The sequence below is a fragment of the Anomaloglossus baeobatrachus genome, chromosome 1 (genome assembly GCF_048569485.1).
Source record: "Anomaloglossus baeobatrachus isolate aAnoBae1 chromosome 1, aAnoBae1.hap1, whole genome shotgun sequence".
Classification (NCBI taxonomy): domain Eukaryota; kingdom Metazoa; phylum Chordata; class Amphibia; order Anura; family Aromobatidae; genus Anomaloglossus; species Anomaloglossus baeobatrachus.
This window is the reverse complement of record NC_134353.1, coordinates 708,573,671-708,600,912: the sequence shown is the minus strand read 5'-3', so window position 1 is coordinate 708,600,912 and position 27,242 is coordinate 708,573,671. Positions and strand designations below refer to the sequence as shown.

Below are 27,242 nucleotides of genomic sequence, written 5' to 3'. Positions count from 1 at the left end.
GATGGGAAGAAGAAAGTATGAAGAAGGCTTGAAACAGCTCATTATCCAAGGCACACCATATCTGTAACACATGGTGGAGGCAGTGTGATGGCCGGGCATGTATGGCTTCCAATGGCACTGGGTCACCAGTGTTTATTGATGTGACTGAAGACAGAAGCATCCGGATGAATTGTGCAGTGTACAGGGAAATACTCTCTGTTCAGATTCAACCAACTGCAGCAAGGTTGATTGCACTGTGCTTCACCGTACAGATGGACAATGACCCAAAACATAATGTGATAGCACCCCAGGAGTTTTTTTAAATGGCCATATCAATCACCAGATCTCAGCCCCTTCAAGTATGAATGTCACTGCTTAAGACAAAATGTAAGGTAGAAAGACCCACAAACAATCAACAACTGAAGTCAGCTGCATTAAAGTTTTGTGACATCCATGGCTTCCAGACTTCAGGCAGTCATTGCTTGAAAAGGATTCTCTAATATGGATTAAAAAATGAACATTTTATGTATGGTAAAGTAAATTTATCCAATTACTTTTGACCCCTGAAATGAGGAGTCTTGTAGAAAAATGGTTCCAATTCCTAAACATTTCACAAAATATTTTGTTCAACTCCTTTAAAGTACGACGCCAGCACATTTTTTATTATTATTTCAGTGCTGGAGTGGTGTTTTAAATGTACGTCGTCTGCTTTGTCTTATAAAGCGTTTATCTGGTCTATTTTCTGAAGTTTCTGACACCGGCAGCTCCAGGGTTTCATGGAGCACGCTGGAAGTTGTTCTGGCTCTCATAGAGTTGCATTGAGCACATGTGACATAACTTCTGACTTAAGACCAGTCAGACATTACGGACACAAGATGGCGCCATTGGACCGGAGCTGTGCTGTAAAGGTTGAGAACAAGGGCAGGAGACTTGCATTTTGTTTCATTTTAAATAAAAAATAGTGGCATGTGGAGCTGAAATCATGAGGATTCAGCTACTGTCCAAATATTTCTGGATCTAACTATAGCAGTAAAATCATGGATGCCTTACTAGAAGTGTGGGTACAGGGAGGAAACTAAGATAGTCTCCCCGTGACTGCAGCCTTCCAATCATTGTAAAACTACCTGCTGACTTTATTGAAAAATGCTCCATCCTTCTGGACTCTTATAATTGTATAAGCATTAATAATATTGCAGAGTACATAGCGATCATAGTTGGGCAACACAGTGAACTGCAGATGTTTCCCAATATTAATGGTGCATATTTCTTCTCTCTGGACGGTGCAGCAGGAGATTTTGGCAGCACAACGTGGAAAGTGTTATGCCTGCAGCGGAGGTATAGATAAACATCAAGGCTTGTATCAGCTGAAAATAAAGCTGTTTGGAGAAAGAACAATGCTACCCATGCTGTACGATTAACCTGGTGCAGCCACATGGTACAGATTCTGTAAGATAAGTATAATAGACACAAAGAAAAGGGGTTCCATTTCCTATTGCTTTTATCATGCTCACACATTGTACAGAACTGTGCAGAGGGTGGTAATCATAATGCAGGATGAAGTATACAATAAATTGGTTTGCAGGAAACAAGTAGTGTAGATTGGTCCAGAAATCTACTGCATGTATATAAAATACATACATCCAACATATAAAAACTAACTGCCCTATGGGAACATGAAATGCTGAGCTTTGAGGTATTTTTACATACAGTGCTGGCCAAAAGTATTGGCACCCCTGCAATTCTGTCAGATAATACTCAGTTTCTTCTTGGAAATGATTGCAATCACACATTCTTTGGTATTATTATCTTCATTTAATTTGTCTTCAATGAAAAAAAATAAAAAAAATTGTCATAAAGCCAAATTGGATATAATTCTACACCAAACATGACAAAGGGGGTGGGCAAAAGTATTGTCACTGTTTGAAAAAGCATGTGATGCTTCTCTAATTTGTGTAATTAACAGCACCTGTAACTTACCTGTGGCACCTAACAGGTGTTGGTAATAACTAAATCACACTTGCAGCCAGTTGACATGGATTAAAGTTGACAATCTCTGTCCTGTGTACTTGTGTGTACCACATTGAGCATGGAGAAAAGAAAGAAGACCAAAGAACTGTCTGAGGACTTGAGAATCCAAATTGTGAGGAAGCATGAGCAATCTCAAGGCTACAAGTCCATCTCCAAAGACCTGAAAGTTCCTGTGTCTACGGTGCGCAGTGTCATCAAGAAGTTTAAAGCCCATGGCACTGTGAATAACCTCCCTAGATGTGGAAGGAAAAGAAAAATTGACGAGAGATTTCAACGCAAGATTGTGCAGATGGTGGATAAAGAACCTCGACTAACATCCAAACAAGTTCAAGCTGCCCTGCAGTCCGAGGGTACAACAGTGTCAACCCGTACTATCCGTTGGAGTCTGAATGAAAAGAGACTGTATGGTAGGATACCCAGGAAGACCCCACTTCTTACCCCGAGACATAAAAAAAGCCAAGCTGGAGTTTGCCAAAACTTACCTGAGAAAGCCTGAAACGTTTTGGAAGAATGTTCTCTGGTCAGATGAGACAAAAGTAGAGCTTTTTGGGAAAAGCCATCAACATAGAGTTTACAGGGAAAAAAAGAGGCATTCAAAGAAAAGAACACGGTCCCTACAGGCAAACATGGCGGAGGTTCCCTGATGTTTTGGGGTTGCTTTGCTGCCTCTGGCACTGGACTGCTTGACCGTGTGCATGGCATTATGAAGTCGGAAGACTACGAACAAATTTTGCAGCATAATATAGGGCCCAGTGTGAGAAAGCTGGGTCTCCCTCAGAGGTCATGGGTCTTCCAGAAGGTCAATGACCCAAAACACACTTCAAAAAGCACTAGAAAATGGTTTGAGAGAAGGCACTGGAGACTACTAAAGTGGCCAGCAATGAGTCGACCTGAATCCCATAGAACACCCGTGGAGAGATCTCAAAATGGCAGTTTGGAGAAGGCACCCATCAAATCTCAGGGACCTGGAGCACTTTGCCAAAGAAGAATGGTCTAAAATTCCAGCAGAGCATTGTAAAAAACTCATTGATGGTTACCGGAAGCGGTTGTTTGCAGTTATTTTGGCTAAAGGTTGTGCAACAAAGTATTAGGCTAAGGGTGCCAATACTTCTGTCTGGCCCATTTTTGGAGTTTTGTGTGAAATGATCAATGATTTGATTTTTGTTTCATTCTCTTTTGTGTTTTTTCATTGCAAGCAAAATAAATGAAGTTAATAATACCAAAGAATTTGTGATTGCAATCATTTTCAAGAAGAAACTGAGTATTATCTGACAGAATTGCAGGGGTGCCAATACCTTTTGCCAGCACTGTACATTAAAGGGGATGTTCACTTTCTGAGATAAAAAAACACTGTATGCCGCCATGTCCTTTAGCTCCCAAGATAGTGATGGTCATGTACAGTATATTACTAATGTGATCTCATCTCTGGCTGTGTCCTTTACTGCGTAGATGCCAAGTGTGTTTCGCAACTTTTTCATGAGAATTATGCAAAAAAATTAGGACTCCTGGGTTTTTTAGAACAGATTAGCTTTACGTCTTTTATCTGACTAAAACCACCTTCCAGCCAACATAGAGTATAGGGATACCATGTCCGTAGTAGACTTTCCCTTTACCCCTTCTGGGGTTAGTGTATAACCATAATAACTCTTATGGACACGTAGTTACAGTATTATCAAATCAAATCAAATAGGCTTTATTGGCAGGACCAAAAAACTGTTAGCATTGCCAAAGCAAAAAGGAGGTGTGAAAGGGGAGTGGGTTATGGTTGTGGGGATGGGGTGTTGGGGCCACAATTTAGGGAGTGATGACCCATTTGGAGGTCTTTAGTACCCCTCATCTTATGACAAGTGGAGACATATTGGGCGGCGATCTCCACCATTGATTCCTCTTCCCCCAGTAGGATGCGGAGTTTCCTCTCCTCGTCCATGGATGGAAAGTCCGGAGTATGAGCGGTAAGTTTCTGGAAGTGGGAGCCCCTCACTGCTGAGTATTTCTCACAGTGCAGTAGGAAATGCTCCTCGTCCTCCAGAGCCCCCTGCTGGCATTGCTGGCACAGTCTGTTCTCCCGCGGCTTGTATGTCTGTCGGTGCCGCCCTGTTTCCACCTCAAGGCTGTGGGCACTCAGTCTGTACAGGCTAAGTGTCTGCCTGTCTTTGGGGTGGCGTAATCTTTGCAGATATGGGGCCAGAGTGTAGTCCCTCCGCAGTGACCGGTAGATGGTGAGTTTCTGGGAGTTCTCTAATTCACTCTTCCAGACCTCTATGTATTGCATCTTGCAGCTCTCTGAGATCTCTTTTATTTGGGCTTTTGTCAGGGTGTGTTGCTGACTTTGGCTGGACTGGCTGCCGGGGTTCCTGGCTTGCTCTGGGCTCCGGCTCAGCAGGGCTTTATGATGGTAGGAGCTGGGGTTGCTGTTCTGTATGTGTGCCTGGTGTGATAGTGCCCGCTTGTGTATACTGAGCCATAAAGGGAATCGGCCCAGCTCTGCCCGACAGGCTATGTTTGAGGTGCTGCGATGGACTTGGAGGAGATATTTGCAGAACTCCAGATGGAAGACTTCAGTTGGACTGGAATCCCACTTTGTTTGGTCTGGATAAGTCACTGGGCCCCATACCTCGCTGCCATACAGCAGTATAGGGGTGATGACGCTGTCGAATATCTTGAGCCAGACTCTCACCGGTGGTTTGAGGTGGTACAGTTGTCTTCTGATGGCGTAGAAGGTTCTGCATGCTTTCCCTTTCAGGGTCTCTGCTGCTTGCTTAAGGCTCCTAGTTTGGCTTAGCTCCAGACTGAGGTAGGTATAGCTGCTGGTCTTCTCCAGCGTGGTGCCATTTAGTGTGTGGGAGGGAGTAGAGGTTTCGTTATACTTCCTCTTCTGAAACACCATGACTTTGGTCTTCTTTTGGTTGATGGGCAAAGCCCATGTGGTGCTGAATGTTTCTAGCACAGCCAGACTATCTTTGAGGCCTTTTTCGGATGGCGAAAGCAGCAGGAGGTCATCTGCGTACAGAAGGATCTTCACCTCTCGGTCATGCAAGCTGAGACCTGGGGCGGGGGAGGATTCCAAGGCTGAGGCCAGTCCATTTATGTAGATATTGAATAGAGTTGGGCTCAGGCTGCAGCCCTGTCTTACTCCACGGCACTGCCGGAAGAAGGCCGTCCTCTTACCATTAACATTCACGCTGCATCGGTTCTCAGAGTATGAGCTCTTGATCACGTCGTAGGTTTTGCCACCTATTCCACTCTCCAGGAGTTTAAGGAACAGGCCTGGGTGCCACACTGAGTCAAAGGCCTTCTTGAAGTCCACAAAACATGCAAATATTTTCCCCTGTTTTTTTGTCGTGGACGTGGGTCTTGATGAGGCTTTGCAGGGTGTAAATGTGGTCCGTGGTGCGATGGTTTGGCATGAACCCAGCTTGGCTTCTGCTGAGGGTGTCCCGCTGGGAGAGAAAGGTGATGATCCTTATTATATTATATTTACTAGTAACTAACTATGATATGCTTTTACTACATACATTAAAATATACTATACTCATATCATGTATGAGTCCCTCATTTTCCAATTGGACATACTTATTAGATTATCCGACCCGTATGACTAACTGTCCCTATAGAATACACCATAATGTCAGGCTGCATATAACCTTTGCCACTCTAGAGATTGAATAATAGTGGCCTCATGACATAAATGACCGCAAAATGTTCGGATATGACATCATAATAAAGCGTGATCAGAAATTAGAACTATCACGCATGCCCTGATATGTTCCTCTATGGAACTAAAAGAAATACTGCATTGCGCATGCGCGATGACGCGGGACCCTATTCATCACGGAACCTTTATCTTGTGAGGTGGGGAGGACAAATAAAGATGTACCATACCCGGTCACATGACCGGGAAATGACGTGGCCTCAGTGTTGGAAACATGAGGAGGAGGAGAAGTAAGGAGCGTAACGTCACTTCCGGTTCTCCGGATTATGGCGCCAAACATGGCTTTAAATGGTGGATTCAGTATAGCCAGGTGAGCGATCACTGAACATCAGGCCTGGGACTCCCCATACAGACCAGAGAAGGTAGGACCCCTGAACATTATGTGGCAATGTGTATTTATATACTGAAACAGATTTATATATTTTATATTATAGATAGCTGTTGCGGTGGATTCCTTCACCGTTACCCCATTGTGGGACGTTAATCAGGTATAGGGCCGCTATTATATTTCTGTGGCCGCTATTTAAAATATCAGGCATTGCAATCCTGAAATATGTCACTTATATGCAGGACCAAGGGTATGTTGGTTACTGTCTGTTAATACAGAAGACAGCACTAAACCAGTACAGGATATCCCGGGGATCGCCCGCCTGGAGGCATTAATCTCCTTAAACTCAGGCAAGGTATTCCTTCTAATTCTTCTATTTTAAGCCTATGTACTGTACTGTACATTATAGTGTCAGCACTTAGATCAAGCGTGTGTCCCCTCCTTTTCTCATAGGTTGTTTTTTTACTGACGGTACGTTTATTGTGGTAACTACATGAGTCATACCTAACAGTCAAAGGCATTATGGAGCCATAGAATCGTAATAGACAAACATATACCAGAAAAGTGGAACAATCTGGCGCCTGAGACCAAGTATGCAATTATTATTATTATGCATGCCTATGCACAATAGATCTTTATTGATATTGTGAACAATAGGGTGTGTTCTGTCCCCTTGATAGAGTTTAGCTATACCCTGGACACATCGGTGCTAAACCACGGATAAGAGAATCATCCACCAAGGAGGTATTGACCACAGTTCTTGATTACAGCATAATAGGGATATTAATCAATGATGGGTATTAATAAATCATTTATATCTATGTAGGTCATGTCCTCATTTTGACACATCTTGGGACATACCACCAGTAAGCCAATATTCCCATATATTATATACTTTTCAAAGTGACAAAAAGGAGTCTATCAGCACGGTTCAGTATGAGTGTTTTAACATACACTCACATTATTGATGTAACTCCTGGAGTCTAATGATGGTATTTACTCTGTGTTGTTTCAGAATTGCCAAAAGAAAGTTTTCAAGACACAGTTACAAAGCCCCTGATGAGCCCTCAACTGTTTAAAGGGCGAAACGCGTCGGGCAGTTTCTGATACGGCTAGAAATTTTAGTCGGGCATTTCTTAAATAGCTAATTACTAATTAATATCTAATTCTCTATATCCAATACTGAGCACACAGACTTACTGACAGCTTCTGACCCTAAGCCCCTAATCCCCACAGGTCATATTGGTGATACAGACAAATTAGCCATTAATGACTGAGCACCTCTTCCTCACTGTGGTGTTACTATTGTTGGGGTATTTCATTCTTAAGGGGACTACACTCAAAAACCATTAGGGAGGGTACACTCAGGGTCAGTCGTCGTGGAACGGGGGCGTCTCTTTAATTAGGACGCCGACCCCTGTTTTGAGGTAGGAAAAGAATAGGGCCAATTATCCCTCTTTTCCTCCCCGATTTTAAATAATTTATGTATGTATGTGCATTTGTTATAATAAAGTACATGGTTTTTATATAAAAAGTAGTGAAAAATATTTGGTTGACTCCTGGGTTTTCTCAACTGGCAGCACAACTATTTACATCTAAACATTGAATCAAAGAAGCATATTGTAAAAGATAAATGTATAGTGCATGGTTTATGCTTTGTTGCATTGGTTCTCTGTATAGGAAGATTCTTTGGGATATAACTTCAACTAAATGTATTAACCCAGTGTGGACTAAACAGCATAATAGGCAGTCCACATGCATGTTCAGCGTATTCATGTAGCACTCTGGTCCGTAGATTTTCATCAAACCAGTCTTTGCATGAAAAACTAAACTGTACATAAAAAGATGACATGTAATTATGTGGTAATTCAAACAGATCTCATGTAAGCACCAGAACTGAACAAACCCAAACTATAAAGCCCGGGGTTTGTACTGAACACAGACTTTTAATAAACTCAGTATCAGACTGCTGTGCGTATGTGAACCACTCGATGAAGCATCACTGTGCTCGGGTATGCTCGGTGCTCGGCCCAGTGGGAGCCACTTGCAGTCTCTGAAGGGTAAGGAGTGATGAAAGCAACTTCTCTTTCAATAGAGCAGTACGTCTGTGAATTTGTGATATCATCAATGAAATGTAGCTCCCCAATACCAGCAGCACTCACTCATCTCTACATAAGGACACTGCTACCACCATGTTTCACTGTAGGCACTGCGCAACTTTATTTGTACTCCTCACCTTTGCAATATTAAACAGTTTTCAAGCCATTAGGTCCAAAAACATTTATCTTGATCTCATCACTCTAGAGGAGGGGTCCCCAAACTTTTACACGGGGCCAGTTCACTGTCCCTCAGACTGTTGGAGGGCCGGACTATAAAACAAACTATGAACAAATCCCTATGTACACTTCACATATCTAAACTGATCCCCCTATACTCCCACTTATCCATGCTGTTCCCCCTATGCTCCCACTTAACTATACTGTTCCCCCTATGCTCCCACTTATCCATGCTGTTCCCCCTATGCTCCCACTTATCCATGCTGTTCCCCCTATGCTCCCACTTATCCACACTGCCCCCCTATGCTCCCACTTATCTATACTGATCCTCCTGTACTCACTAATCCATACTGCCCCCAATGCTCCCACTTATCTATACTGTTCCCCATATGCTCCCACTTCTTCATACAATCCCCCTATGTTCCCACTTATCCATACTGATCCCCCAATGCTCCCACTTATCCACACTGTACCCCCTATGTGCCCACTTATCCATACTGTTCTTACCACTCCATATTGTTTCCCACTTCTTCATACTGTTCCTTCTCTTCTTAACACTGTGACCCCCATTTTCCATGTGGTCCACTCACCCCACGCTGCTCTCTAACACTGTCCATCAGTGTGCACTCACTGTCTCTGCAGTCTGACGCTGAGTCGATTGGAGCCTCCACGGCACAGTGGTAAGCGGTAATGGTCATTAAACGTCACTGCTCTGCACCGCACGCTGATAGCAGTTCCAGGCACAAAGCAGTGACGTATAATGGCAGCCGGCCTATTAGAGGCTGCTCGCAAACATGCGCGACCTTTGATAGGCCGGTGGCCATTAAACGTCACTGCTGCATGCTGATGTCAGTGCTCGGTGCATAGCAGTGACGTTTGATGGCCCATAGGCCCGTTCAAACAACTACGGTTACCGGTGGCGGGCTCCTTTATATGAAGTACAGGGGGCCTGCCAAGGACCTACAGCCCAAGCTGTCTAGCCAGGCCAGTCACACCCTGTTTGTAATGGGCCCCCTACCCCACTGGGCCCCTGTGCAGCCACACCGGTTGCACCGGCTATATGTCCGCCAGTGCCAGGAGCACAGGATGTGGATGCATCCTGTGCTTCTTTCACTGACCACCAATGAAAGAGGTGCCCCTTCTGGAAGTGCGGCGGGGGCCGGATAAATGGCCTCAGGGGGCCGCATGCGGCTCGCGGGCCGTAGTTTGGGGACCCCTAGTTTAGAGTATAGAGTCCCAGTGGTTTTCACATTTTTCAGCATGGATGCTGGCAAATTTTAGGAGCACTTTATTGTGCATGGAATTTACGAAAGGCTCTTTTAGGGACAACACCCATGCATGCCATTGCTTTGCAGTGTATGCCGTATTGTGCCACAGTAAACCCTCATCATAGTTTGGCTTCCTACTTCTCTATAGCTAACTGGAGTGAACTTGCATGTCGATTTTCTTCAACCCTTTTTCATCAAAAGACACTTCTGTTTAGGTGGTCAGCCCGGATGTCTCTGTGAGATGGTTGCAGTTCCAACCTTGGTACATTTGTGTATCACTTTTCCTACAGTATTTTGAATAACAAAGTATTACTGATCTTCTTGTAGCCTTTACCTTTATTGTGCAAAGAAATTATTTTCTTTCTCAGGTCTTGTGACACTTCTCTTCCATGTGGTGCCATTGTTGACAGCATGAAATGGTAAAAGGCAAAAAAAAGAAGTTTACTGTACCTGATGGGCTATACCCTTTTCTAGGATATTAGACAGCTTATCTCTCGCCTACTGTCTTCTTTTTTGAATTTTTTCCTTCTCAGTAGGCATGGATGTACCCCATTTTTAGTCTTCACCCCAAGAAGCACAAATCATGCACTTCACAGTAGTGTACTTTCCAGCAGATGCCATATATCCTCTGTGCACTGTGCAATCATTCCCGGGGATCTGGCTGCAGCGGAGTGTTGGCAACCTCACAGTCAGGAAGCTTTTCATTTTGGAATTAAATGAAACTGCTTAGTGCCCTCGGTGGTGGTATACCCTCCAGGCCTCGTAGTGGCAGAGCGTGTACCTATGGTCTTTTGTCACCCAATGCATTCAATGAGAGAGTGATTTTACAATAACTATACAAATCAATTTTTTTTTTTACAGTAGCCAGTCAGAATCTGTAGTGTACAGCAATTGAATGCATATGAGAAGTTTTGTTTTATCTCCCTGTAAAATGTAAAAGGATTTAGCTAGTTAAATTTTCTAACTTACACTCCATAGACCTTATTAGCTTTGGTGCACATTTATTTTCCAAGACTTGGTTTAGTGATAAATGATTTTGGGCGCACACTAGACAAAGGGGCATGTGTCATTTAAAAGTTGCCCTTCCTTTTATTTTTTTGATATGTTAGGAAAAGGCACTCCCTTCCTGCCAGATGTTGTTACTTTTCCTTTTGTCTGTTAGAATTTCCTTTTTTAACAAGTCATCCCTGGCATGAAGCTGAAAGGATTAATGGAGTGGGCACTCCCAGCTACCCTGTGGCTTAACTCATTAGCTGGACTCACAGTAACAAACTAGAACACATGAGCTGACCCCTCACATTTTACTAATGCTTGTACGTGATTTTCATCCTAGTAAAGTGTGTTCGATATAAACTACGGAGATAAATCTTAATCCTAATAGATTAGAATGCACCTAAATAAACAGCTCATAAGAACTCAGCTTAAAAAATGCGAGCAGTGAAAGTAGGAGGTATTCCAACATATTTGGAAGCATCTGTATTAATATATTCTCTTTACCTTGGGCTCCTTGAAGAAATAGTTGTGTGAGGTCTTCTCCAGGGGTCTCTGGAATCCCTTTTGAATGAGCTTGGCAATATTTTTGCAACCTCTGCAACCAAAACAAATTAATTCAAAGGATGAGGAAAATTTGGTAAAAACATTTCATTTAATAGGCAAGACTTTGAAGTAACCTTTTGAAGAATGACAGGTGTCATCATCTCCATAGCAGCCACGGCGCTGTCTTAGATCTGGACAGGGGTTTCCTCCTCTCCCGGGAGGCACTTTTACTTGCCGTGATCGCTCTTTACTCCCAACTCCACAAAGAGAGTTGCATTCACTCCATGGCCCCCATGAACCAACTACACAGTGTGAGACTGCAAGGAAAACAAAAACAGCTTTTATTCTAGAAATATAAAAGTTTAAATGATCAATAAAAACATAAAAAGTTAATTTATTACTGCCATTTTTATTTTTTATATATTTTAAAGTGTGTGTGCCCACAAACAATTAGTGTATGCAGCGTTTTAAATGCAGCATGTTTTCACTGTGTCCAAAACGCTGTGATGTACAGTACAAGCACAGTGGATGGGATTTCTGAGCCGCAAGTGTGGCGCCCCTGAGGCTTCAGTCGCTATAGGGTACTGCATCTCCTTTAAGGTGCAGTATTCATCCCGGGTAAGGAGAGGTTAGTCGCTGGTGATTCTCACATTCACAACCACACACAGTCAGGTGCCTTCCAACTGGGAGGGATGGCCTAGGATAGGCAGGGGGGTGGGACATCACGAAGCATGGGACTTTCCTGGTCACTAGGACAGTCACCTGGGGGGCGGGCACCACTTGGGGGAAAAGGGAAGGAGCATCTTCACACATAGTCAGTTAGCCCCGGGCACAGCTTGGGGTGAGACGCACCTAGGACCTCGGTCCAATCTTCTACTCACACTTCTGGGAGTGCCATAGGACCTGTGGCTTGGAGCATCCAGCTCAGCCCGAGTTCTCTACAGCTACACAGGATTCCAGGGTCTGCGGTGAGTGCAGGAAACACCCGCGACCCGTTCCATATTCCACATACACCGGGATTGGAGGGACCCCAACCAGAAAGGACTCGCAGTGGGAACACCGGCGGTGACTTCGAATTGCTCGGGATTGGCTGGGGCCCATCCCAGCAGTGGCCAGTGCTACAGAAGTGGCAACCGGGTTACTTAAAGAACTGAGAGTGACTTCCGGCTCCTGCGCTGATCATGTAGGACACAGGACGCCTGAGCTCTGTCATTCCCTGCAGCTCTGACATATATACCGGACAACCCACCAGCCTCCCCCGCTCCATACCACCGGTGAGTGAAGTTGCTGAATGCAGGGATGTTCATGGGGAGCCGTGGAGATAATCACTTGAAACAGCGCGGTGAACTTCGCTCTCCCCCTCCCTCTCAAGATCTGGCAGCGTGATAAAGATGGCGCCGGAGCCTGCCCTGCACTAACATCAGATCTGTACACAGAGAGCAGGACACAGCTTACCTTGCACTCACTCCCCCAGCACTAAACAGTTAACCGGCAGCAGAATAATAAATCTCCTGGAGTCCTGATAAGATATCAGCAGCAAAAAACACGCTACTGACAAGTTCTGCAAAGAGCTAAGAGTTAAAAAGCTGGGAATCCCTGGGCCCTTCCCCCATCTTGTCCAGACCTGTGCATAAGCAGGAGCTGAATCTCTAGGCATACAGACTCAGTGCAAAGCTCTGGAGAAAGTGAAAGAAGCTGAAGGAGGGAAGTTTAAACATACATCCCTGCAAAGTTTCAGGACAGTGAGAATTCATATAACTCTGGCAGGGGGGAGAAAGGGGTGAAAGTGAGAATAAACAAAAGGGGGAGCAGAATCAAGATTTGTCTGACAACCCACACTAAATCAGTGTCAAAACTTACGTCCCTTCATTCACTATTGGATGGAAAGATACCTGCTGCGCAGCAGCTCCAACACACAAAATCCTCATACATCCAGCGTACAGTGTGAAAAAAAGATTGTGACTGCCCATACAGAATTAAGTGTCCCTCGGTCACCTGAGAATACTCATCAGATGGAGATGGAGGATTCCACGGGGACCCCGAATGTTTTCAAAACAGTGGAGGGTATGGATTATAAGCGTCTGGCTGATGAAGTCGCCAATCGTTTGCTACCTGACATCTCCGCTACAATTAAAGCATCAATAGCAAAAGCTCTCAGTGCCATACAGAACCAACTTGATGAGACGGTGGAACAGGTTGCGGCTATGGAAACCAAAATGTCGACGTTAGAGGAGGACTTCAGCTCTGACCACACTACAGTCATGCGTCTGGCCAAGGAGAATCTGATCCTGAGGGACCGTGTGGACGATCTGGAGAACCGCTCCAGAAGAAGCAATTTGCGCATTGTCGGCCTGCCTGAAACATACCCGGTTGGTGAGCTACGTACATTGTGTGAATCCACTATTCCTACAACCCTGGGAGTAGCAGGAAGGAGAAAAGTGGAAAGGGTGCACCGCATTGGTCCGCCAAGGAGAGGTGATGAGAGTGAAAATAACAGACGCCCAAGACAAGTCATAATGAAATACTTGGACTTCTCCGATAAACAGGAAATATTACAGGCATACAAGAAATTGAAACATCCCTTGGAGGTGAAAGGCTCGCGCATCTTGCTCTTCGAGGATTTTTCTGCGGAGGTCACACGGCAGCGGAGGGCATTCTCATACATATGCTCTGCCTTATTTAAGAGAAATATACGCTTCCAGTTAAAGTACCCGGCAACGTTGATTATCAGACATCAGGATGGATCCTACAATTCTTTCTCAAGTCCAAAGGAGGCAGAGGCCTTTATTGAGCGGATCAACAGTCCTCGTGACCTCAGGAATTCTCCAGGACAAGGGCGCAACGACTCACCGAACCAGAGAGTGACCAAAGGGAGCTCTGTGAAGCTCGCTACAGCTTCCCCGAAGGACCGGAGACAACAAAACAAGGAACTTAAGGGAACCTGAGACAAATAGACAAATGTCGGATGTATGAAGTTCAAGGTGGGACACCTGTTTTTGATTTAGGCTGGAGAAGCCGCAGTGGAAAAAGTTCAAGAAATCTGAGGCGGAGGAAAGGAAAGAGAACCTTTTTTTTTTTTTTTTTTTTTTTTTTTTTCTTCCTTCTCTCTTTCTTTGTAGGTGGGACACTCCTTTATATTGGTGAAATGCTATACAAGTATAAGGTTGACTGAGCTTGGAAGATGATCAGAAAAAAGTGAAGTCTGAGTATTATGGTATAGTTGGGGGGGGGAGGGGAGGGAGATGTTTGAAATGTTTGGGGATTTTGGATTCAAGTGAAGTAGCAGAGATTTTACACAGAGTTATTATTATTACTACTACTCTCGTTATTGCAAGTGAGCACTATGTTCAATTGTCTAATTGGTTGAATTTTTTTTTGGCAAAGGAGGGCAGCAAAAACATGGTAAACGAAAGGCAGGATTTCCATTTATTACATGCACTTTATGAGAATAGTCACCTGGAATGTTAAGGGGTTACGTTCCCCCCAAAAAAGAATTAAGATATTACGCCACCTTAATCGCCTCAAACCGGACATTGCGCTCCTTCAGGAAACTCATCTGGAAGGTTCAGACATGCAGAGGATGGGGAAATTGTGGGTTGGAGGAGTCTATGGGTCATCTTCAGTTAAAAGGAAAGCAGGGGTTATTACATTAGTAAGTAGGAGATTACAACATCAAGTCCTGGAAACATATGCGGACACGGAAGGTAGGGTTCAGATGGTCTCAGTGGAGATACCTGGAGGAATTTATAAAATCTTTAATATTTATGCCCCGAACGAAAACAACAAATCATTCTTTCAACGACTTGAGGCCAAAATTTTAGAACATGCCCATTTTAATCTAATAATTGGGGGGGATTTCAACTCGGTGGTATCTGTGCTAGAGGACAGGAAAAATGCTAAAGGCCCCCCAAATGTACCGCGTGGCCATGATAAAGTTATGCGTCCTCTGTTAAATGCCACGGCCTTATGGGATGCGTGGAGACTACTGCACCCTCAGGATAGGGAATTTACACACTATTCACATGCTAATAGCTCCTGGTCTCGCATTGACTACTTCCTTATTTCAGGGAACCTGGTACGTGCGCTCCACTCAGCTACTATCCAGGATTTGGTGATTTCTGACCATGCCCCGGTGGTGCTAGACCTAGCAAACATCTATCCCAGAGGAACGGACTATCTGTGGCGATATCCTTCCTTCCTTAAAGATAACGAAGATTTTTCCTTGAAATTAAAGGGATGGTGGACGGAATTTATGGTACATAATGATCAACATAAAGACACACCTATGTTATTATGGGATACGGCGAAGGCAGTATTACGGGGCAGAACGATAGCACATGTTTCCTATTTGAAGAAAAAGGCTCATCTTAAATTTACTGAAACCTCCCATAAATTGAGGGAAGCATATACTTCTTTTCAAAAGCATCCTGATAGGGACCATAGAGATAGATGGGTAATAGCCCAAAGAGCTTTTAATGAGTGGGCGGAAAAACGGGAACAAATGGCTAGGTCAATGCAAGAAGCTACATTACATCGCTTTGGAAATAAAGCAGGGAAAATACTGGCCAACTTAGCGAAAAATAGGACTATAACTCAGGGACCCATGCAAATAAAAAATCAAAAGGGGGAGATACACAAAAACCCTAAGACAATAATTGAGACTTTAGGCACGTATTATAGAAACCTTTATTCGTCGGAAAAGGGAGACAAATTTCCTGATAATAATCTTTTATCTAAAGTGACACTACCTCGACTCACAGAAGAGCATCGCACTTTTCTGAATGCTAAAATTACGGGGGAAGAAGTATTGGGGACAATCAACTCCATGCATAATTATAAAGCCCCTGGCCCTGACGGATTTACGGGAGAATTCTATAAAACAGTAAAGGAAGAGATCTTACCTACATTACTAGAACTGTATAATAGCATACTAGACGGTAATGCGTCTTTCCAAAATAATAACCGGGCATATATAAAATTGATCCCTAAACAGGGGAAGGACCCGAAGGATCCGGGTTCGTATAGGCCCATATCACTTATCAACCTAGATATGAAGATAATGTCAAAGATTATGGCGAATCGTCTAGCTATAATTCTTCCCCAACTGATTTCCCCAGCACAGGCCGGTTTCATTCAGAAAAGATCAGGGACACTAAATATTAGAAAAGTTCTTCTTGTCCTGGATAGGGTTAACCTTCGGCCTCTGAAAGGAGAATCTCCCGCTTTGCTTACAATAGATGCCGAGAAAGCCTTTGACAATATTGAGTGGTCATGGCTTTATAGAGTTCTAGATGAAATGCGTTTTTCGGGGTCATTTTATACCTACATTAGAGAAATTTACACAAATCCGAAGGCTCAAGTTTACATTCCAGGATATCTGTCAGCCCCTTTTCCGTTACTGAAAGGAACCAGACAGGGTTGCCCCCTTTCCCCATTACTTTTTAATCTGGCTCTGGAACCATTGGTACGATTGTTATCTACACATAGCACCTTCCAGGGTATTTCTGTAAATAATAGACAAATTCAGTCAGCTTTTTTTGCAGATGACATTTTGCTTTTCCTTTCGAATCCAGCTCAGCAGGTCCCCGAGATTTTACAAATTTTGCGAGAGTTTGGAGCGTATTCAGGCTTCAAGATTAATGCGTCAAAGTGCGAGCTCCTATACCTGGGAGGGACAAATGTTCAAACACGGGAGCAGAACCCTTTTGAAGGAATTACAGTGGCTAAGTCATATATCACATACCTGGGAGTTAAAATAGGTAAGGTTCCGGCAACCCTTTATAGTCTAAACTATCCACCCCTTCTGAGCCAAATAGAGCAAGATCTTAAAAGATGGCACGACCTTCCATTGAACATAATTGGTAGAGTCCACCTAATTAAGATGATGTCGATATCAAAATTAATGTATCATCTTCAAACACTTCCCCTGCTTCTCAAGCATAAAGATATTGTCCAGCTAAATAGAGCTTTTTCACACTTCATTTGGAGGGGGAAACGCCCTCGTATAGGGCTTAAGAAGTTGATGGCATCTAAGGTTCATGGAGGTCTGAGTTTGCCGAACATTCGGGGTTACAATATAGCCTGTTTGACTAGATATATACTGGATTGGATTAAAGGCTCTAGGCATTATTCAGCGTTGGAGCTTGAGAGAGACTATGCACAACCTTGGGATCTGGTGGCATTGCTTCATACTAGGCAGGCTAATCTCCCAGTGAAAATCAAGCACTCTTCCTTATTTAAAGACACGATTGCAGCGTGGAAGGCGTTGAGGAAAAACTACAAACTTCCCCATAAAATATCCAAATACTTGCCTATATGGGGGAATCCAGAGTTTGTGCAGGGGACAAGCAATAAGCTGTTTGAAGAGTGGAAGGTGAGGGGTATAAGGACTGTTGCTCATCTCTTGCACACCTCAGAACCTAGATGGTTGAGTAGGGATGAAATTATAGCGCAGTATGGCCTGGGGCCTAACCAAGTAATCCAATATGACCAAGTGAGATATAGTATTATGACTCAGTTGCATGATGTGACCCAGGAGGTAGTATTTAACTCTTTTGATTGTCTGGTAAAGAACTCAATAACTTCATCATCTATCTCTTTTCTTTATGGAGCCATGCGTGATCTATTAATAGGACAGCACCCGGAAGGTTTATTTAAATCTTGGGAGAAACAATTTGAGGACCCGTCTATAGGGGTAAAAATTAGGGGAGGGTGGAATGCTCTTCGTAAATCAATTTTAAATGAGAATTGGCGAGAAACCCAATTTAGAATTATGCACAAGGCAATTTATGGTTTTAATCTCCCTCCATCAGCAACAAAGCCAGACAGGATTACGTATTGCCCTAAGTGTAAGAGTAGTGGAACTGATCTCCTTCACGGGTTGTGGTCCTGCCCCCATTTGAGTCCATTATGGTCACAGATCAAAAGTTGTATACAAAAGGTGTGGGGTCTTGAAGTTCGGCTCTCACCTGGGTTCGCTATTTTTCACCATTGGGAGGAGAGGAACGATACCAAAGGGAAGATGACTAACCCACCCAGACTTATACATGTGATACTTCTGGCAGCCAAGAGAGCGATACTAAAAAATTGGTTGGAGTCTAGGGTCCCCGCGATTGAAGAGATCTTGGGTCAGCTCATGCATCTTCTTGAAATAGAAGGATTGGATGCAGAAAGGAGGGCGGATAGAATACGACAGCACTTTAACAAATGGAAGAAATTCATACTGGCCTATTGTACTCGGGAGGAGATAGTCAGGATTATGTCACCTTTCAAAGACACAGTCTGGTATCATACTGAAAAATTGAAGGATACATTGGATGGCTTGGAGGTGGGGGAGGAAAGGCCGAAAGCTGACTAAAAGGAGAGGGGGAAATAACCGATTTGAGTGGGACTTCTTTATTATATGTCATTACCATGTTCACAAGGGTTCAATGGGGGGAATGATAAGAATGATGGGTTAAGGGGTCGCTGCTTTCCTTTGCTTTATCTTGCCATGTTACGGTTATTGATTTTAAAAATTGGTATGGAATTTGGGATGATCAAATATGACAATGTAATGTTGAATTTACAATGCTGAATTCGCTTATGCCAGTGTTATGTTATTGAAAAATTTGAATAAAAATATAGTTAAAAAAAAAAAAAAAGAACTGAGAGTAAAACACATGGAATTTGCAGAGACTGTGTCCGCTTTTCCTTGCCGGCTCCCCACACTTCGGCGCCTACCATTACTACTCCCCTCATTATCCTCTCCGGGGCCCGCTCCACCTGTGGAGAGCAGAAACACCTCGGCTTCTAATATCATCTGCCCCAGAGGACAGCGACAGCAGCGGCGGCTAATTCCCTGGCCGCAAACCGCAGGTAGCGTAACGAATACAACCTCCACCATTATCCATCTCCACCCCCTACCTCCGTGTACACCTCGAGGTCACCAAACCGGGCAGGGCCACCCATGACATCCCCTGACCCTCACTGGCCCGGTGACGAGTATTTTCCCCCGACCCCCTAGGGTGCTACATTTGACGTCACAAACAGGATAACGTGCCCAGGCTAAATCGGGTACTGTGCGCCTTACAGAACTGTATCTTTTGAAAAGGACCGTTAGCATTATTTGCGCGGAGCGGGAAAAGAAGGGGCTTGCCAACGTGGGCGGAACCCAAAAAGAGCGCGAAACTATGGGTGAAGCCCAGAAAGAGAGCAAAAGAGAGCCCCACTGCCGGAAAACAGCAGGAAACCCTATGCCTGCAAAGACATGTTCAGGAAAGAAAGAGACCAAACTGTCCCTGTTGCCGTAGCTGCAGCAGTGACCCCAGCTCCGGTGCTGCCGTTTACCAAGACATATCTCCCAGGAGCAATGTGGCTACCCTAGTATTCCGGGGAGGCATATACCCTGGCTGACTTCAAGGAAAGTATTCGGGACTATGGTTTAAACCTGCAGGAGGCAATGAGACCTGTTCGGCAAGTGGAACCGGAGGGGGTGATAGATGAGAACCGCTTGCTGACTGATCATATACTTCAGCAGTCGGGGATGGTGCCAGCTAAACCAGTGCGGATGGGAGCCAAAGAACAGACCATGGGTGAGGACCCCAACCATGGACTGTGGCTCTACATCCTGGAATTGATTAAAGGTATGGCTACTTTGACCAAAGCGGTACAATTCAAGTAAGGGACTCAGCAACCTGCAACCGGGACTCAGCAACCTGCAACCATTCAAATGACTACCAGTGCTGATGACCTCCCCTGGCAGCGACATGGGAGGAACCCGCCGCCCCAGGTTCCTGATCATTACGATGCTAATGGGCAGCCGATCTGCCGGCGCTACGACAATGTTGTATAGTTTGCCCGGGGAATGTCATTTGAGTGCCCAGAGCCACGGAGCTGGCACCACCACCAGAAGCCAAGCAAAAATAATTGTTTTCTACGCAGATGTTGATGTTTGTTTTATTTGCTGCACTTGATTATTTTTCTTGCTAACCAGTACATGGTTGAAATGTTTGATGCTGCCTCCCATAAAGGGAAAATGTGTTAACTTGTTATTGCATACAAAAATTTTGGTGTACTAACTTTGTTTGTTTGCAGCCTGGGAGTGCTGCCATTTGCTGTGGGGGAATGTGACGCCCCTGAGGCTTCAGTCGCCACAGGGTACTGCATCTCCTTTATGGTGCAGTATTCATCCTGGGTAAGGAGATGTTAATCGCTGGTGATTCTCACATTCACAACCACACACAGTCAGGTGCCTTCCCACTGGGGGGATGGCCTAGTGTAGGCAGGGGGGTTAGCCATCACAAAGCATGGGACTTTCTTCTTCTACTCACACTTCTGGAAGCGCTTTAGGACCCGTGGCTTGGAGCATTCAGCTCAGCCCGGGTTCTCTACAGCTACACGGGATTCCAGTATCTGCGGTGAGTGCAGGATACACCCACGACCCATTCCATATTCCACATACACTGAGATTGGAGGGACCCCGACCAGAAAGGACTCACAGTGGGAACTCTGGTGGTGAGCTCCAATTGCTGGAGATCGGCTGGGGCCCATCACAGCGGTGGCCAGTGCTTTGGAAAAGGCAACCGGGTTACTTAAATAACTGAGTAAAACACCTGGAACCCGCAGAGACTGTGTCCACCTTCCCTTGCCGGCGCGGGTGCCCCGCGCTTCGGCGCCCACCATTACAACTCCCCTCATCATCCTCCCCGGGGCCTGCTAGACCTGTGAGGAGCAGAAACACCTCGGGTGCTACTACCATCCGCCCCGGAGGACAGCGACAGCAGCGTTGGCTAATTCGCTGGCCGCATACCGCAGGTGGTGTCACGAAAACAACCTCCATCATCATCCATCACCACCCACTCCCTCCGTGTCTACCTCGGGGTCACGAAACCGGGCAGGGCCACCAGTGACATCCCCTGACCCTCACTGGACCGGTGACGAGTATTTTCTGCTGACCCCCTGGGGTGCTACACAAGCATGTCAAGTCTTTGCTGAAGAGTGGCAAGCATCCTCCATGGGGAGAACGCAAGCATGAGACCGCAGCACCTCCGAACCCTGATCATGGACACAAGCAGCTGCGCTCTCCTGCATTGTCCTGAGGAGGAAACTTGCAGCCCCGCACATCAGGATCTGCCTCAAGTCTCCTCCTCAGGACCCGTCACGTCCAGAACGCAGCGGGTCCTGATCGTGGGCACATACCCTAAGACTACAATTTGCACAAGGCTCACAGCTTGGTGATCCAGACAAATAGTCATCATGTAATCTTATAGGCACAGAGGTTACTTCTTCACTAAAGGTGGTGTCACACACAGCGACGACGACAACGACGTCGCTGCTACGTCACCATTTTCTGTGACGTTGCAGCGACGTCCCGTTGCTGTCGCTGTGTGTGACATTCAGCAACGAGCTGGCCCCTGCTGTGAGGTCGTTGCTCATTGCTGAATGTCCTGCTTCATTTTTTCGTCGGCGCTCTCCCGCTGTGAAGCACACATCGCTGTGTGTGACAGCAAGAGAGCAACGAAATGAAGCGAGCAGGGAGCAGGAGCCGGCGTCTGGCAGCTGCGGAAAGCTGTAACCACTGTAAACATCGGGTAACCAAGGGAAGACCTTTCCCTGGTTACCCGATATTTACCTTCGTTACCAGCCTCCGCCGCTCTTGCTGCTAGTGCCGGCTCCTGCTCTGTGCACATGTAGCTGCAGTACACATCGGGTAATTAACCCTATGTTTACTGTAGCTAGGAGAGCAAGGAGCCAGCGCTAAGCAGTGTACGCGGCTCCCTGCTCTCTGCACTGTGACATGTAGCTGCAGTACACATCGGGTTAATTAACCCGATGTGTACTGTAGCTAGGAGAGCAAGGAGCCAGCGCTAAGCAGTGTGCGCGGCTCCCTGCTCTCTGCACATGTAGCGACGTTATGATCGCTGCTGCGTCGCTGTGTTTGACAGCTAAGCAGCGATCATAACAGCGACTTACAAGATCGCTGTTACGTCACAGAAAATGGTGACGTAACAGCGATGTCGTTGTCGCTGTCGCTATGTGTGAACCCAGCTTAAGATTACGACATAGATTAAAAGCACTTATACAATGTCACAAAATAATTGCAGTGATGCAAATGTACATGTTTCATAAATAGAAGCATTACGATATTACAAGTTATTATATACATGATCCTAATTCTACTTTCTGAATGACCAAATAAATTGTCGACCGCTAACAATTAGTTCCAAAGACCTTCTTTTCCTTTGTGTACTACCTCGCCTTTGTAACACGTACGGAGGTGAATTCAATTTTTCTTTTGTGACATGATGTCAGGGTGACACACAGTGGGAGTGCGAAGCTCTGATGGGAGGCGGCAGGATGTTATGTTTGCAGTCCATGTTTCTGAATCAGATCCGGCTGGACACTCTTTCTCACACGGGTCTGTCTGCATATTTACATATGCTTCGGCGCCTCCCTCAGCTGTTTATTTTGGACTGAAACCAACACTTCACTACAACATAGACAGCTTCCCACTGTATATAAGATGATCTAGTGACATGCCAGAACTTCCCAGTAGTGATGGCACCAAAAGATATTATAAATAAGAATGCTCAATAAATATAGTTTTAGTCGACTGATTTTTTTTCATTAAAAAAAAAAGGTTTTTCTTTTTCAACTACAATTGCTCATTTTCATTCCTTTTGCTAATGATCCATCATGCTAAAAGCAGTACAATGGACTCAGAAATACTACATGTTGACTTTGCGACCTAATATCACAGATTTTGCTTTACTTGCTGAATGTTGTTGATATTTTGGCCTAAAGAGAGCACTACAGATATAGTGGAATGGGAGGAAATAAAAAGAGACAAATATTTTGAAATTCAAACTCTCAGAATTTTTCTCAAAAAATTAATTTAACCCCTTCACCTCCAAATTTTTTTTCTTTTCTTCTTCCAAGAGCCAGAACTTTTTTATTTTCTCACAACTATGGTCATAATAGGAAATATTTTTTGCGGGACAAGTTGTACTTTTGAACGACATCATTCATTCATATTTTACTGCAAAACATGAAAGGAATTACAAGTGCGGTGAAATTGCAAAAAAACACTGCAATTGCACTATTGTTTTGCGGATCTTTTATTTACCATGTTCACTATATGGTAAAACTGACCTGGCATTATGATTCCCCAGGACGGTACGAGTTCGTAGGTACCAAACATGTATAGTTTTACTTTTAACTAAGTGGTGAAAAAAAATTCAGAAGTTTCTAGAAAGAAAAGAAAAATAGCGTTTTTGTCGCCATTTTCCGAGACCTGTAGCGTACTAATTTTTCCAGATCTGGGGCTCAATGACAGCTTATTTTTTTGCATCTTGAGCTGGCATTCAAAAAACAGTAGTATATAGATTACATAAGTTCATGCAAATACTGACAATAGATCAGTGCAGTTGAATAGATTTCAAAGAAATGGATTAAGGCATGCACCATCCTGCAACATTTCGGAGGCTACACACCCTTTCTCATGCACGAGTGTGGGGGTGTGTCCTCAAAAAAGTGAATATGAAAGGAAAAGTGTAAAAGACATCTCAGGCCGTATGTGATGAATTTATGGATTGAACCGACTTGTGTTTTATGTAGTGGCATACAAACGTTTCGGCACCCCGATCATAATTACTGTTATTGTGAACAGTTAAGAAATTTGAAGATAAACTGATCTCTAAAAGGCATAAAGTTAAAGATGACACATTTCCTTTGTATTTTATGAAAAAATAACTTTCATCTTTTACATTTTAAAATATACATAAAAGGAAAATGGGTTGATGCAAAAGTATGGGCACCCAGAGTGGTTCTTACCTCGTAACACATTTTTTGGCAAGTATCACAGATTGTAAATGCTTTCTGTAGCCTGCCAAGAGTCTTTCAATTCTTGTTTGGGTGATTTTAAAAGCAAGCACTCAGGTAAAAAAAAAATAAAGACTTGTATGACAGAGATTATGATCTAAATAAATAGGTACATAGACACTACCGCAATAAGAGAGTCAAAAGCGGATTTTCCAAGATAAATACCTAAAGGGTCCGCAAATGTAATGGACCAATAAGTAAATTACAAAGAATGTGCAAATCTAGTATCAGTAGTATAAGCAGGTCCAAAAAGGTACATACCAAATATAACAAAGTGTGGTTTCAATTGACCGCTGCCGCTACCTAGTCAGAACCCCTACGTACGTTTTGCATTGAGAGCAATGGTTAACCGCCGTGGTACCTCCCCCTTATGAAACAACCATGGCAGTGAACCATTGCTCTCAATGCGAAAGGTACGTAGGGTTCTGACTAGGTAGCGGCAGCGGCCTATTGACACCACACTTTTTTATATTTGGTATGTACCTTTTTGGACCTGCTTATACTATTGATACTAGATTTGCACATTCTTTGTAATTTACTTATTGGTCCATTACATGTGTGGACTCTTTAGATATTTATCTTGGAAAATCCGCTTTTGACTCTTCTTTTGTGGTAGTGTTTATGTACCTATTTATTTACATCACAATCGCTGTCACACCAGTGCTTGCTTTTAACTTATTATTATTATTATTTATTATTATAGCGCCATTTATTCCATGGCGCTTTACAAGTGAAAGAGGGTATACGTACAACAATCATTAACAGTACAAGACAGACTGGTATAGGAGGAGAGAGGACCCTGCCCGCGAGGGCTCACAGTCTACAGGGAATGGGTGATGGTACAATAGGTGAGGACAGAGCTGGTTGCGCAGTGGTCTACTGGGCTGAGGGCTATTGTAGGTTGTAGGCTTGTTGGAAGAGGTGGGTCTTGAGGTTCCTCTTGAAGCTTTCCACGGTAGTGGAGAGTCTGATGTGCTGAGGTAGAGCGTTCCAGAGTATGGGGGATGCACGGGAGAAATCTTGTACACGATTGTGGGAAGAGGAAATAAGAGAGGAGCAGAGAAGGAGATCTTGTGAGGATCTAAGGTTGCGTGCAGGTAGGTACTGGGAGACTAGGTCACAGATGTAGGGAGGAGACAGGTTGTGCATGGCTTTGTATGTCATGGTTAATGTTTTGAACTGGAGTCGTTGGGCGATGGGAAGCCAGTGAAGGGATTGGCAGAGTGGCGAGGCTGGGGAGTAGCGAGGGGAGAGGTGGATTAAGCGGGCTGCAGAGTTTAGGATAGATTGGAGGGGTGCAAGAGTGTTGGAAGGGAGGCCAGAGAGCAGGAGGTTGCAGTAGTCGAGGCGGGAGATGATGAGGGCATGCACTAATGTTTTTGAAGATTCTTGGTTAAGGAAAGCACGGATCCGGGAGATATTTTTGAGTTGTAATCGGCATGAGTTGAAGAGGGCTTGGATGTGTGGCTTGAAGGATAGAGCAGAGTCGAGGGTTACTCCAAGGCAACGAGCTTGTGAGACTGGGGTGAGTGAGCAACCATCAAGTTTGATGGAAAGGCTTGTTGGAGGAGGTGAGTGAGGAGGAGGAAAGACAATAAACTCTGTTTTGTCCATGTTAAGTTTTAGGAATCGTGCAGAGAAGAAGGATGAAATAGCAGACAGACATTGTGGTATTTTGGTTAGTAGAGAGGTAATGTCAGGTCCAGAGAGGTAGATCTGTGTGTCATCGGCATAGAGATGATACTGGAAGCCGTGGGACTCTATGAGCTGTCCCAAGCCGAAGGTATAGATGGAGAACAGCAGGGGTCCAAGAACTGAGCCTTGAGGGACACCGACAGATAGGGGGCGAGCTGAGGAAGTGGTGTGAGAATGGGAGACGCTGAAAGTTCGGTCGGTTAGGTATGAGGAGATCCAAGATAGGGCCAAGTCTGTGATGCCCAGAGATGAGAGAATCTGTAGTAGGAGGGAATGGTCTACTGTGTCGAAGGCAGAGGACAGGTCCAGGAGGAGGAGGATAGAGTAGTGTCGCTTGGCTTTGGCGGTTAGTAGATCATTGGTGACTTTGGTTAGGGCAGTTTCGGTAGAATGATGTGGTCGGAAGCCAGATTGAAGCCGGTCAAAGAGGGAGCAGGAGGAGAGGTATGAGGACAATTCAAGATGGACATGCTGTTCCAGTAGTTTTGAGGCATAGGGGAGAAGGGATATGGGGCGATAGTTTGACACAGAGGATGGGTCAAGGGACTTCACTTAGTCTAATAAAGTTTGTATTTATTTTTCACCTATACTCCTGTTTCTCCTGTTTTTTATGTTAGATTTTCAATGATGTTCAGATCAGGGGACTGTGAGGGCCATTGTAAAACCTTCAGCTTGCGCTTTTTGAGGTTGTCTATTGTGGATTTTGACATGTGTTTAGGATCATTATCCATTTGTAAAAACCATCCTCTTTTCAACTTCAGAATTTTTACAGATGGTGTTATGTTTGCATCAAGAATTTGTTTTAATTTCTTTGCATCCATTCTTCCCTCTACCCATAAAATATCAGCTGTGCCATTGGCTGCAACACAACCCCAAAGCATGAATGATCCACCCCTTGCTTAATGGTTGACAATATGCCTTTTTTCTGAAATTCTGTGCCCTTTTTCTCCACACATACTTTTGATTATTATGGCCAAAGAGTTCTATTTTAACCTCATTTGTCGACAGAACTTGTTTTTAAAACACATCAGGCTTGTTTAGATGTTAGTTTGCATACTTCTAATGCTGAATTTTATGGTGAGCATGCAGGAGAGGTTTTCTTCTGATGACTTTTCCCATGAAGGCCATATTTGTGCAATTGTCTCTAGAGTTGTGGTACATTGTTCTACTATTCAGACTCTGCTATGTCTTCCTGAAGGTCTTTTGCAGTCAAGCAGGGACTTTGATTTGCCTCTGTAGCAATCCTACGAGTAGTCCTCACAGAAATTTTGCTTGGTCTTCCAAGATTTGCTATCTTCTTATAGCCTTCTCCTGCTTTGTGTGGCTCCACCATCTTCATTTTCAGAGTGCTAGGCAGCTGCTTAGAAGAACCCATGCCTGTTGATTTTTGGCACAAGGTTAGAGGAGGATGAGATTTTATAAAGCTGTGAAATTTGCATCACCTGGCTGTTCCTAACAATGATAGTGAACAAGCCATAACCCTAACAGGCTAATTAAGGTCTGAAAGCTTTGTCAAAGTTATCTGAGGACACAAATCTCCAAGGGTGTTCAAACATTTT

The 27,242-nt window shown here is 44.4% G+C and overlaps 1 protein-coding gene across 1 annotated transcript in view; it reads right to left on the bottom strand.

Annotated features, from left to right (window-relative positions):
- The window catches only part of LOC142298741 (somatomedin-B and thrombospondin type-1 domain-containing protein-like), a 114,480-nt gene that overhangs the window by 6,550 nt on the left and 80,688 nt on the right, over positions 1-27,242 (bottom strand). Inside the window, exons 2-3 of the mRNA XM_075341787.1 lie at positions 11,262-11,444; positions 11,089-11,179 (exon numbers count right to left, since the gene is read on the bottom strand). Coding sequence (XP_075197902.1) covers positions 11,089-11,179; positions 11,262-11,444 — 274 coding nt within the window. The remainder of the gene's footprint in view (positions 1-11,088; positions 11,180-11,261; positions 11,445-27,242) is intronic.